This window comes from Vipera berus (genome assembly GCF_964194415.1).
Source record: "Vipera berus genome assembly, chromosome: 4".
NCBI lineage: Eukaryota > Metazoa > Chordata > Lepidosauria > Squamata > Viperidae > Vipera > Vipera berus.
In genome coordinates this window covers 110,093,100-110,107,925 of record NC_138206.1, presented here as the reverse complement: position 1 = coordinate 110,107,925, position 14,826 = coordinate 110,093,100, and the positions used below count along the sequence as shown (strand labels likewise).

The following is a 14,826-nucleotide window of genomic DNA, read 5'->3' as shown; positions in this document are numbered from 1 at the left end:
TTATTCTGATTTATTGTGTTTATTCTGATCGTATCTGGATTCTGCCTTGGACATGCTATGTATGCATGAATAGAGAGCCTCAAAATGTCAACACAATCAGAGCTACACAGGAATCGTATATATTTATTGTCGGATAAGTTAAAAAAATGAATGCAAGCAACCATATTATTTGACTCTATCTGCAGCTTAATTGAAGCTTGGCTTTCTCCCAAGGACATCCCTAATACTTTTAATTGATAGGGAGGGGAAGGGACCATTGCAGTCTCTTGCCTCTGTTGATGTCATTGGGAAACTTTCTCTGGATCCCGATGCCCCGAGTGAATATTTTTTGCAAAGCTCCTTCATGTGGTGCCACTCCTTCCATAAGGCAACGTCGGTTGCCAGAAATGTAGAATCTGTAACCGCAGCTGTGGATGTCACAAAAAACCCCCCTTGGCTTCCAAAAAGCACCACATAGCTGAAAGTGACTCAGGTTTGTGGAAATGTGGTGCTTAGTCTAGGATACCAGACTTCAAACACAAGCGAGATTTTATCTGAAACAAAAATTCTACAGTTGCTACCAGACATAGTTTCTCCGTATGTTGATTAAATATTTTCCACAAGTGTTCATTTGGATGTCATTTCTTGTTCTACCTCGGTGTGAAATCTGCGGAGATGGCCAAGCCACAAGAAAAGGGGCAGAGATTTAATTTCCTTTATTCCCTTGATTAACTACAGCTCACCTTCTTCTGGGACCATTTTTAACTTTTGGTCACCAAGATGTAAAAAAGAAGTTGGGACTCTAGAACCATGGTGGCGAACCTATGGCACGCGTACCACAGGTGGCACGCAGAGCCCTCTCTGTGGGCATGTGCGCCGTCGCCCCAGTCCTAGGCCTTCAGCTGGGTTTTATAAAACCTTTTCACTTTAGGCCTCTGCCGCCATGGGCAAAAAAAAAGGTTCAATGAATCAATCAATTTCAACTTCTTGCGGGGAAAAGAAAGATCTCGCAAAGTTGGAATTGATTGATTGAACTTTTTAGTCCCACCCAGTCTGCCGTTACCACTGCAGCCACACCCACCCAATGGGACATGCCCACCCAATTGGCCACACCCACCCAAAGGGCCACACCCACCCAGCACCCAACAATACATAAGTGAGTTTTGGATTGCAGTTTGGGCACTTGGTCTCTAAAAGGTTCGCCATCGCTGCTCTAGAAAGAGTACAGAGAAGAGCAACAAAGATGATCAGGGGACTGGAGGCTAAAACATATAAGGAATGGTTGCTGGAATTGGGGATGTCTAGTTTAATGAAGAGAAGGACGAGGGGGGACATGATAGCAGTCTTCCAATATCTCATGGGCTGCCACAAAGAAGAGGGAGTCAAGCTATTCTCCAAAGCGCCCGAAGGCAGGACAAGAAGCAATGGATGGAAACTAGTCAAGGAGAGAAGCAGTCTAGAACTAAGGAGAAACTTCCTGACAGTTAGAACAATTAACCAGTGGAACAACCTGCCTCCAAAAGCAGTGAATGCTCCAACACTGGAAGTTTTCAAGAGGAGACTGGACAGCCATTTGTCCAAAATGGTATAGGGTTTCCTGCCTGAGAAACTAGATGACCTCCAAGGTCCCTTCCAACATGATGATGATGATGATGATAATGTACCTGACTCTTACTTTTCCATGTCTGCTTAATGCCAGGAAGAAAACAATGAGTAAAGGCTTCGCGGGGGGGGGAGGTTGGGAAGGTGGGGAAATGTTGGTCAGCATGATCTGAGTTACACATAGGTATTGTCAGAAGAACAATTTGGGTTTCCAACTCGAGGTGAGGTTGTGCTAGAATAAATAAAAATGCGATCCAGACAGCTGTGATGAAAGACGCAATATTTATTCCTAAAAGCAAATAGTTTGCCTTTACGGCCAGCTGCAGAGAAATAGGGTACAATGAAACAGTTATATAGGGGACCTTGTCATGAATGTGGAAGTGTCTATGTGCTGATTCTAGGGTGAGACTTGGGTGTATATGTATGTATGTGTATACACACACACACACTTATATACTTGGAGACCTAACTCTATTTGTGTTTACAGACCGTCTCCTTTGATATGTGGAATAGGTCTGGGTAACTTATTTGGAGGTTTAATGAAGTTTGAGTAAAAGATTTTTTTCCCCATTTGCTATTTTTACTTACGTTAATCTCAGATTGACTATCAATGATCTAGTGAAGACGCTGTGAATTCTGTTAACGTTTTAAGGGAAGATGCAAACACTATAAAGTATGTAACATATATTTGATAGAAAACCTCTCACAGCATATTAAGATAGAAAAGGATGTTTCACTTAAGGTGTAAAACCAGCCTGAATGGCTGTTATTGGATCTGAACCAGATCACTGTGTTTCATCTTGTGCATGAAAGCAGCTATGCATGCGTCTTTGGAAGAAGCCATGATATGACTTTTTGCATTTGGTTTAATGCAGTGTGTAATCCAGCTATTTTAAGGGCTGGTGCTGGCAAGGCAGGATCCCCAGTCCCTCGAGACGATTTATTGATTCACAAGGGTGAGAAGAACCCCGAGGCTCTTGAGAACATGTCCGTCTTTGCTCTGCAGTGTTATGTCTGCAGTAAAGTCTACAACCCAGCCAGGCTGGGTCTGCCACTCTCCTGAGAGCTGGATTTATGGATGAGCTTCTGGAAACTTTTGCAGGCAGCCTGGATGCAACATGTTCTTGGTCAAGTGATGTCTGGGAAAACCCAGATTAGAATCAAGTTTGCAGACGGCTCAGTCTTGATAAGCACACTTGAGCCAGAAGATGAGAAAGTCTGAGCTTCTGGTGCACTCTGGAAAGGAATTGGCCTGGATAGTCAGACTGAATTGGCTGATTTTGCAGAAACAGCTTCCCTTGATCTTGTAACATGGGTCTTTCTTTGGACAAGTTTAACATCGTGGCCCACGATAAGAATCCTTTATAACTTTGACCTCTTCGTTGCAGCCTTTTGAAACAGAAGTTTAAAAGCAAGAATTCAGCAAGAGTATAAACACTCACTTGAGCCAACTTAGTTGACAATACATTGCAAAAATATTTCAGAAAGGCTCTTTTAGTTGTAGCTGTTGAAAAATCAAGGCCGGAACCCACTGGCGAGGGAAAAATAAATAAATACAAAATTCAATTACATGGGTTGAGCTTTTCCTTTGGGCATTAGATTCACAGGACTCTTTTCAGTTCACATTTGTTATAGAAATGAGCCACACCCCTGGAGAGCATTTTTTTTTCTTTTGCTTTGATCAGATTAGAAATAACTGAATTTAACAGTCAGTTATTTTCTGATGCCATCATGTATTAGACACAAATTGTCTAATGCAGCCTTCCCACCCAATAAACCCAACGCCCTGGGCTATGACTCCCACTACCACCAGCTAGCCTCTTTGGAAATCAGAGAGGGTCGAGCATTGAAAAGGCCCTTTGAGTAAGCAAACAAATAGAAATAAAATACTAGCTATTAAATAGCAATAGCACTTAGACTTATATATTGCTTCACAGTGCTTTACAGCCTTCTCTAAATGATTTACAGTCAGCATATTGCCCCCAACAATCTGGGTCCTCACTTTACCAACCTCGGAAGGATGGATGGCTAAGTCAACCTTGAACCGGTCAGAATCAAACTCTTGGCTGTGGGCAGAGTTAGCCTGCAATAGCAATAGCACTTAGACTTATATACCACTTCATAGTGCTTTACAGCCTTCTCTAAATGATTTACAGTCAGCATCTTGCCCCCAACAATCTGGGTCCTCACTTTACCAACCTCGGAAAGATGGATGGCTAAGTCAATCTTGAACCGGTCAGAATCAAACTCTTGGCTGTGGGCAGAGTTAGCCTGCAATAGCAATAGCACTTAGACTTATATACCACTTCATAGTGCTTTACAGCCTTCTCTAAATGATTTACAGTCAGCATCTTGCCCCCAACAATCTGGGTCCTCACTTTACCAACCTCGGAAAGATGGATGGCTAAGTCAATCTTGAACCGGTCAGAATCAAACTCTTGGCTGTGGGCAGAGTTAGCCTGCAATAGCAATAGCACTTAGACTTATATACCACTTCATAGTGCTTTACAGCCTTCTCTAAATGATTTACAGTCAGCATATTGCCCCAAGCAATCTGGGTCCTCATTTTACCAACCTTGAAACAGTCAGAATCGAACTCCTGAAGTGAGCAGTGAGTTAGCCTGCAATACTGCATTCTAACCACTGCACCATCACAGCCCATTCCAAATGGCTTTGTATTTTCACTATTATTTAATCAATACCCTTTAATCTTAACAAACTGGGGAATGCTGGCTCGGGAATTCTGGAAGTTGAAGTTCACAAGTCTTAAAGTCCAACATCTAACCCCTTGTGGTACAGTGGTTAGAATGCAGTATTGCAGGCTAACTCTGCTCACTGCCAGGAGTTCGATTCTCAATGGCTCAAGGTTGACTCAGCTTTCCATTCTTCTGAGGTCAGTAAAATGGGAACCCAAATTGTTGGGAGCAGTATGCTGACTCTATAAAAACTGCCTACAGACAGCTGTAAAGCACTGAGAAGCTGTATATCAGTCTAAGTGCTATTGCCATCACCAGAGTTGTTGACTTCGGATCACTCAGGGAATCACTCAGGGACCCACAAGGCCTGAATTTCAGTAGAGAAGTGCTGTGGCCACTTTTCAAATTTAAAAGAAAGCACAGTTAAGTCTATGTCAACTCGGTGTATGAAACTAATCGAGCGAAGGGATAAACCACAATCTCTATTCCAGATAGTGTGCCAATCTGTGCTTAGAGGAAACCAAATACAAAGATTTATCAAATCCTTTGTGCCAGCCTATGGTTTAAAATAATGCCTACAGTCAGCTTCTGCCTTTTACGCCTGGGGTTCTCCATAGGAGTACAAAATGTATTTTAAAAGTGAGACTTGTTGACTGCTAAGCAACCATCTGCCAAGCAGATGAGTTGCACGTTTACAATTTTTTCACCTCTAGGTTCTGCGAGCATCAGTTGCTTTGGAAAAGGCTTTTCAGAAATCTCAATGGACACTTGAATCCCCACTGAACATGGAGCTTCTCAGTCATCCAGGTCATGGTTGTCCCACAGGTGCTTTTTTCAGGAGGCAACTGGGTGTTCTTCTGTTTCTTTTGAAGACGTTTTGCTTCTCATCCAAGAAGCTTCTCCAGCTCTGACTAGATCGTTCCACTCCCCACCATCCAGTCAGAGCTGAAGAAGCTTCTTGGATGAGAAGCAAAACGACTTCAAAAGAAAGACAAGAAAGTCCAGTTGCCTCCTGAAAAAAGTACGTTCGGGGCCCACTGAAAAATATAACCCCATTCCTTGAGCCACCAGACAAAGGTAGCATTTGTACTCACGGTGATGGTGAGGTTATTATTTCTTTTTCCGACCATAGTTTGCATCAAGGAATGGAAAATTGCACTTGCAGCTGGATGCATTGATGTCAGCTGATGTCAGAAAATTATTTTTAAATAATTATGATGTACTGTACATGATTTGTTGGTCATTATTTTGTTGGCATAGGTAGTGCTCGACTTATGGACGCCGTGGAGCCCAAAATTTTCGTGGCTAAGCAAAATGGTTGTTAAATGACTTGTGCCCCATTTTACAACTCTGTGGCCATAGTTGTTAGGTGAATCACTCAGGGAGTTAGGTGAATCTTGCGGGTGGTTGAACGAATCTGGCTTCCCCCATTGACTCTGGTTGTTGGAAGCCAGCTGAGAAGGCAACATATGGTGATCACATGACCATGGGACGGTGCAATCGTTGTAAGTACATGCCAGTTGCCAAGCATCTGAATTTTGATCACATGACCATGGGGATGCTGCAGCGGTTGTAAATACTGCAAGTGTGAAAAGCGGTTATAAATACCGTTTTTTCAGTGCCATTGTAACATTGAACAGTAACGGAACAAATGCTTGTAAGTCGAGGAATACTTGTAGAAGGATTTGGGAGAGATTAAAAGATCTCTCACCTGGAATACAGCATCCAGTTTTGGTCACCACGATGTAAAAAAGATGTTGAGACTCTACAAAAAGTGCAGAGAAGAGCAACAAAGATGATCAGGGGACTGGAGGCTAAAACATATAAGGAACGGTTGCTGGAATTGGGTATGTGTAGTTTAATGAAGAGAAGGGTGAGGGGTGACATGATAGCAGTGTTCCAATATCTCAGGGGCTGCCACAAAGAAGAGGGAGTCAAGCTATTCTCCAAAGCACCTGAGGGCAGGACAACAAGCAACAGATGGAAACTAACCAAAGAGAGAAGCAACCTGGAACTAAGGAGAAATTTCCTGACAGTTAGAACAATTAAGCAACCTGCCTCCAGAAGTGGTAAATGCTCCAACACTGGACGTTTTTAAGAAGAGACTGGACAGCCATTTATCTGAAATGGTATAGGGTTTCCTGCCTGAGCAGGGGGTTGGACTAGATGACCTCCAAGGTCCCTTCCAACATGATGATGATGATGATGATGATGACAACGATGATGATGATGGCTAACACTTTTGGAACACTTTCCCTCTTTATACACGCAACTTTCACCATCTGAACATAAAACATATTTTAAGGAAGGAAACTTGACGGCTAAGCAAATGATCAAAATATTTCTGCCCAGGTTTTTTTTTTTTGGGGGGGGGGGGTTAAAGACACGGGGAGAAATGGTTTTCCCCAAAATGCAATATTGTCCACCTTGCCAAAGACCTTCTTAACTCCAACTGTATGTTTTGGAAAACCCTCTCTCTTTGTTTCAGAGTCACTAAATGAAGATACCGGTTCATTTAATGTCACTTTTCTTTGCATTATTTATTTCCCTAAAGCAAACGAAACATTTGATAGAGGTAGTTTTCCCTCCCCAACCCTTTTTCTTCCTTGACTATTATAAGAATTTATTACTACAGTTCGGCTGGAACGTGAGAAAATTCTTTATTTTTATTCATAATTGCATGGCCAGATGCCGATGGAAACCAATAGGATTGGGGGGGGGGAATCAGTGTGTGTCTGTCAAGGATGAAACTTTGGCAGCTACGTTCCTCTGTGTTTCAACTTGCTTTTAGATTAGCGGGGGGAGGAGTTACTTTCAAGTGGGTAGATGGAGAAACAAAACTTCTTCAATTCAGCTGAAGACTGAGAGCTTGAAGCCTTGTCAAGGACACCAGAACAGGTGTGGATTTGAAGCAGACGGTTCCCATAACAAAGTGGATGTGTTGATATGGATTACATAAGGCATTGGGGGGTTTGGCTGGGTAAACTATTGTTTAAGTCTATGAATTGATGTTGGAACCTCAGAGTTAGTTTTGCTCCGACATATCCAAGCTGTGTATTCAATAATCAGTAAGCTTTTCAGAGACAGAATGAACCTGGAGTTTTATTTTGGATTTAAGCTGGATGTTAACCGTGTCCTTCTCTTGGAGAAATCTTTGATGGAATCACTTTTGAAGAAGAAGCCTCTGAATACTGTAATTTATGATCCAAATTACCTATGCAATACTTTTAGAATATGGTTTAATTTAAATGCAGTGTCCATCTAACTCATCATGAGATGACCATTGGCCCAAAGAGACCATCTTAAGACAAAGGTCCTCAACCTTTTGGGCACCAGGGACTGGTTCCATGGAGAGAGGTTTTTCTGTGGACCGGAGGGTGTGTGGTTTTGTGTACTGCCCGCATCTTGCGGATGGGGTTTGCTTGTTTGTGTGGACCAGTTGCTGGCATGCCACGGCCTGATACTGGTCCATGGAGCGGAGCTTGGGGATCCCTGATCTAAAACACTTCATCATCACATCCCTTCTTCAATAAAGGTCTCAATACTCATGAGTGGGAGCTTCCCTAACCAATGCTTTGTCTTACTTTGATGTCTGCTCCATTGGACATCAAAGAGGCTTTTGGTCTCAAGCTGGTTGAAACCAAAAATCTCATAAGGCCAAGATTGGATATGAATTCTGCAAGAGTTGGGCTGTTCCTCCCACTATGGATTTTCTCTGAGCACCTATAACAGCATCATACTCAGCTGCTTCATGGTTGAAAAGAAGAGGTCTCCTGCTCTTCAAAGAAGCATAGATGCTCCTTCTTGAAAGTTACCCATTGATATGTCTAAGTTTCCCATGAGATTGCTCATTGTTGTTATGCTTTCCTTCGCAGGCAGTTACTGGGAAAAGTTTCGGGAGCAAGGGTTTTCGCGCTGCTTTGGAAAATGGAATCCTTCTCTGTGAGTAAGTATCTAGAGCCAGAAAAAATCCTAGGATTTCTCTGTGAAAAGCCCATACTGTTGAACTCATACCGGTAGTCCTTGACTTATAGCCACAACTGGGCCCAAAATATATGTGTCAACACTGCTAACATCAGATGTTTTTGCTTTGACAACATATGGAGATGCAACCATTTTCCTTCTTATGTTTTACTCTTAGAATTAGAATTAGATGATTCTGGGGGGAGGAGGAGGAACGTGCGTGGGAGTTTAGCTAGACATAACAATATGTGAACCATGGTTATTGACATAAGAGATAAGAATTGGCGGGTTGGAGAACTGGAGGGAAAGCCTGCATTTCAAACTAATTGGAGAATGTATTTATGACTGTTAACTAGAGGAGGGAATTGTGCTTTGATACTTTGTGCTCAGGGGAGGGGAATTCAGATTTTGGCTTCAACTGTGTAAGTGCCAATGTTATGCTCCTTGAATAAAGATTCTTTAAGGTAAGCAATGCCTCAAAGTTCTTTGAAGAGTTTCATCTGCCGGAACCATGACAGCGCGTTGCTAAGCGAGGCATTTGTTAAATGAGTCTTGCCTCATTTTACCACCTTTCTTGCCAAAAGTGTTGAGTGAATCACTGCATTGTTAAGTTGCTAACCTGGTTGTTAAGTGACTCTAGCTTCCCCATTCACTTTGTTTGTCAGAAGGTCGCAAAAGGGGGATCACATGACCCCGGGATGGCACTGACATCATCATAAATATGAGTCAGTTGCCAAGTTTTCATCACGGAGATGCTGCAATGGTTGTTAAGTGTGAAAAATGGCCGTAAGTCACTTTTTTTCAGTGCCATTGTAACTTTGAACAGACACTAAATAAACTGTTAAGTCGAAGTCTCTCTGCACTGCTGTCAATCATCTGAAGCTGCAGAAGCAATTCTGCTTTCGTGACGGCCAGACATTTTGTGGTGTTTTGGTGTCTTATAAATAGGTTTGTACTCTGCTGTATATGACCATATTGGGGGGAAAAATCAAGTTAGCATAGCTGGCTGAGGGACTGCTTGCCCCAAGTATTTCTGCCTAGCCAGTATGTCAGGGAGAGTCAATGCAGCCTGAGTGCCATCAATGAAATACAGGTAGTCTTTCACTTTCAACAATTCATTTAGTGACCACTTGACATTACAATAGCATTAGCAATAGCACTTATATACCACTTCACAGTGCTTTACAGCCCTCTCTAAGCGGTTTCCAGAGTCCACGTATTGTCCCCCAACAATCTGGGTCCTCATTTTACCAACCTCGGAAGGATGGAAGGCTGAGTCAACCTTAGGCCATTCAAGATCAAACTGCTAGCAATGGGCAGAGTTAGCCTGCAATACTGCATTCCAACCACTGGGAGGGAGGGAAGAAGGAAGGAAAGAAAGAATAGCAATAGCACTTAGACTTATATACCGCTTCACAGTGCTTTACAGCCCTCTCTAAGCGGTTTACAGAGTCAGCATATTGCACCCAACAATCTGAGTCCTCAATAGCACAGAAAAAGTAATTTACGACCATTTTTCACACTTATGACTGTTGCAGCAACCCCATGGTCATGTGATCAGAATTCAGATGCTTGGCCACTGACTTGTATTTATGACCGTTACAGGGTCCAGGGTTCATGGACTTGCAACTTTTGCAATTCTCTTGCAAGCCAAGTCAACGGGGAAGCCCAGATCCACTTAGCCATGTTGCTAACTTAACAACTGCAGTGATTCACTTAGACACTGTGGCAAGAAAGGTCATCAAACTCACTTAACAACAGTCTTTGCTTAGCAACAGCCACTTGGGGTTCCGTTGTGGTCATAAATGGAGGGTTAGCTATATTGTCGCCCTGTTGTATGACCCAGGTATGTTATCCCCCAAGAGATGATGTAACAACAACAACAACAACAAAATTGGAAGGGACCTTGGAGGTCATCTAGTCCAACCCCCTGCTCAGGCAGGAAACCCTTATACCATTTCGTACAAATGGCTGTCCAGTCTGTGTAGGAAATAGTTAAATGTGTAGGAAATGGTTAAAAGCGTGGTTGTTCTTCCAGGCTTTGAGATAGAACAGTTGGGGGAGTGGCTATGATTTGGGGGTTTTATTAGGAGTATATAATCTTCTGGTCGGTTGTGGCCATTTCTAAATAAGTTGTCTCTTCACTGTTAGCTGTCCAATTTGTTAAGGAGTCAGGCGGTCTCAAAACTGAATTAAATTAGTAAACTTATTTGAAGAGCAAACGGGGAAAGGAAAAAAACATTGGGGTGGGGAGGGGGCGCGGGAGGGAGCCCATCTGGAGCCCCTGGAAGTGGCCACCTTTTTTTCCCCCTGGATTCCCTACTTGGTTTCTGGACTGGCTGAAAGGTGCTGATCCAGATCACTGTAATATTAAGTGTCGTTTTTAAGCTTCCTTTTAGATAATCTTGCTTGCTACCTTTGAAAAATTGCTGCCCTGGGTCACGTTTGGCAACATTATTTTTTTTTTCTTTCTTTCTTTTTTATTGAAGAGTTTTACAAAAACAAAATTTTACAATATATCCCCAAATCCCTCCCACCCCAAACCCACCCACTTTCTCCCCCCCACTTCCCAGAGCTAAATACAGGATTATAGTTACAATAATCATATTCTAAATAAAAATTGTGCATAATATACAATTAACCAAATTCATAATGCTCTTTAACTCTCTTTTAACATAACTACAAACAACGTACCAATAACAATATCCCACTAAAATCTACTCATAAGCTAAATGGAACTTTTTAGTCCCATATTTGTTTTGAATATAATAAAATATAATAAAAATATAATGAAAATTATATGTTTGGCAACATTATTGTTGTAGAAATGAAAATCGCCCTGGTTTCAGAAACTCAGCAACCCGGAAACTTAAGTTTTGTTTTTGTTCGTTTTGTTTTGGATTTTATTTGGTTTGTTTTCCTTGGTTTTGGTTTTGACAAACTATCTTGCTGCTAAAATAATTCAGGCAATCTTCCTCATATGTTCTAAGACTGCAATAAATGTCTCCGGGCACAAGTTTCCTTCCAGTCTTTCCTGCCTCCTTTTAATCAATTTTCTTCATCGGGGTATCTCTTGGAAAAAGTTTCATATGAACTTTTGAGTGTATCTTTCGAACGCAGGACATTTTAAAAAGTAAAAAAAAAAAATCAAAAGCAGGAACAATGCCTTCTGAGAGTCTTCCACCTTTCCCAAAGGTGCTTTTTCAGGAGGCAACTGGACTTCCTTGTTTTTCCTTTGAAGACGCTTCGCTTCTCATCCAAGAAGCTTCTTCAGCTCTGACTGGATGGTGAAGGATGGAAGGATTTAAATTCCTTGCAGACAACTGTTCATTTGCCTTCTTTTAGGGAGTTGTTGAGGCCATTTGGAAGTTTACCTGTGTCCTCAAGGTCACCTGAGTAATGCAAATGTGTGTGAAGCCTTCTTGGCTGCAGGATGTTTTCTGCCCTGTGTCCCTTCACAATATACACAAGGAATTTGTCTCCGGTGCATAAGCTCTCAGTGTACATACAAATATAAGCTCTCTGTGTACATAAATAAGATCTGGATGACTGAGAATTTCCATAGACTTCCATCGTTCCATTTATCGTTATCATCATCATCATCTTCTTCTTCTTCTTCTTCTTCTTCTTCTTCTTCTTCTTCTTCTTCTTCTTCTTCTTCTTCTTCATCATCATCATCATCATCATCATCATCATAAAGTTGGAAGGGACCTTGGAGGTCATCTAGTCCAACCCCCTGCTCAGGCTGGAAACCTTATACCATTTCAGGCAAATGGCTGTCCAGTCTCCTCTTAAAAACTTCCAGTGTTGGAGCATTCACCACTTCGGGAGGCAGGTTGTTCCACTGGTTAATTGTTCTAACTGTCAGGAAGTTTCTCCTTAGTTCTAGGTTGCTTCTCTCCTTGACTAGTTTCCATCCGTTGCTTCATCATCATCATCATCCTACTGTTTTTTCTACGAGTCCCCTTCTTGTGTAATCAGATGAAGCATCCATTTTTCATGTCGGCATTTATTGGATCTTGCTCCCTCTCTTTTGGCCTTCCATGGGGACACTTGCCATCTATATTAAAGGGATGGTGATGTAGACAACAGTGTGTGTGTGGGGGGGTGCTGCTTGTAGAACATGGCCAAACCACTGTAGGCATTTCTCATGCTTTCCCCCCCCCCTGATATTGGTGTGGTGCCCGTTTCCTCCTGAACTGAACTTTTTTGAAAACTGAACTTCTCCGAACTGAACTTCCGCTTTTTTGTTTATGTATTTATTTATTTTCTAGAGCCGCCCATTTCAAACAAGGGACTCTGGGAAGAGAACAATGCTAAACAATTAAAACAATTACAATATGGTACAAAAATAAAGAATAGAATGGAAGAGAACAGAATAGAAAATAGTATAGTATATTATAGTATAGTATAGTATAGTATAGTATAGTATAGTATAGTATAGTATAGTATAGTATAGTATAGTATAGTATAGTATAGTATAGTATAGTATAGTATAGTATAGTATAGGACAGGACAGGACAGGACAGGACAGGGAATAGAAAATAGAAAATAGACTGGACTGGACTGGACTAGACTAGACTAGAACAGAACAGAACAGAACAGAACAGAACAGAACAGAATAGAAAAAAATGAATAGAATAGAATAGAATAGAATAGAATAGAATAGAATAGAATAGAATAGAATAGAATAGAATAGAATAGAAAAAATGAATGGAATGGAATGGAATGGAATGGAATGGAATGGAATAGAATAGAATAGAATAGAATAGAATAGAATAGAATAGAAGAGAAGAGAATAGAAGAGAAGAGAAGAGAAGAGAAGAGAAGAGAAGAGAAGAGAAGAGAAGAGAAGAATAGAATAGAATAGAATAGAATAGAATAGAATAGAATAGAATAGAATAGAATAGAATAGAATAGAATAGAATAAGAATAAGAATAAGAATAAGAATAAGAATAGAATAGAATAGAAAAAATGAATGGAATGGAGTGGAGAGTGGAGTACTTTATTGGCCAAATGTGATTGCACACACAAGGAATCAGGTGCATAAGCTCTCACTGTACATACAAACATACTGTGTAGATACAAACATGAGCTCTCAGTGTACATACAAACAACAAAGTGATTAATCATCAATCATTAGATACAACCCTAAATCATAAGATACAGACAACAAAGTGATAAATCATAAGATACCAATAGGAGAAGGTAATAGGAAAGATGAGAAGGATAATAGCAATACAGCCCTACTACATGGATAAATATATAAAGGCCAAAAATAAACATATAAAGCAACTAAGAAAAAAAAGTGTTCATAGATGATAACATATCCAGGAAATGGGGTCCTGAACACCTTTGGAGCCCCAGTCCTGGACACAGAACCAGGTCTTCAAGGCCTTTCAAGAGGCCAAAAGGCTGAAGGCCATCCTGATCTCGCAAGGGAGAACAATAGGCAGAGAAGGCACATCTCCTCATCTTTTTGCAAGCACCTTAATTTTAACAAGAACATTAAGGTAGTTTTTATTGTTTCTGGCAGGCAATGAAATATGAGAATATACAACATTTGGCAGATGGAGACCTCCTGCTGAAGCTTCTTTTTATGCTAACGAGCACCCACTTGCAAACAAAATATGTTCTGATTTGGATAATCCCCTTTAAAATAAATTTTTAAAAAGGGAATAAGGAAAAAAACACCAACATTACAGAATGCATGACAGAATCCACTGGAGGTCTTCTAGTCCAACCCCTTTTTTCAAGCAGGAGGCCCTATACCACTCTGGGCAAACGGCTATCCAATCTCTTCTTGAAAAGTCCAGTGATGGAGCACCCACAACTTCTTGAATAAATGTGTTTTAATATTCTTGCTTTTCTTCCATTCCGTTGTGTTGTGTCTGATTCCCAAAGTCCCTGCAGTTTTCTTAGCAAAGTTTCCAGCAATGCTTTGCCACTGCCTCTTGACTTTGGAACTATTTCAGTCTATTTTTATTGCATTGTGGTGGTGGTGGTGGTGGTGGGGAAATGGAAAAGAAAATACAAGCATGGTTTGCTTTGTTTTCTTTGATGGGGCACCTTGGCTTTACAGATGTTCCAGAGAACCAGAAGGCAAGACAAGAAAACAGTGGATGGAAACTAATCAAGGAGAGAAGCAACCTGGAGTTAAGGAGAAACTTCCTAACAGCGAGGACAATTAACCAGTGGAAAGAGCTTGCCTTCAGATGTTGTGGGTGCTCCATCACTGGAGGTTTTAAAGAAGAGACTGGGCAGCCACTTGTTTCAAGTTGTATAAGGTTTCCTGCTCCAGCAGGAGGTTGGACTAGAAGACCTCCAAGGTCCCTTCCAGCTCTATTCTGGTTGATTGATTGATGAACTTATCACCACTTATTCATTGCTGAGCTATCAAAATAAAAACAGATGTCGCCTTATGTCAGACATGTCAAACACAAGGCCCGGGGGCCAGATCTGGCCCGTGAAGTGGTTTCATGCGGCCCGCAAAGCCATCCTAGAAACAGTGAGGGAACGGCCCCCACTGCCTTGGCCCTGGCCCAGAGACCCTCCTCCTGCCAGAGACCCTCAGATCTGTCCCAC

General features: G+C 41.5%; 1 protein-coding gene across 1 annotated transcript in view; it reads left to right on the top strand.

The window, feature by feature from the left end:
• Positions 1–14,826, top strand: part of LMO7 (LIM domain 7) — a gene marked incomplete at its 5' end in the record, with an annotated part of 118,756 nt that overhangs the window by 14,787 nt on the left and 89,143 nt on the right. The window contains one exon of the mRNA XM_081327670.1: positions 8,153–8,223. Coding sequence (XP_081183796.1) covers positions 8,153–8,223 — 71 coding nt within the window. The remainder of the gene's footprint in view (positions 1–8,152; positions 8,224–14,826) is intronic.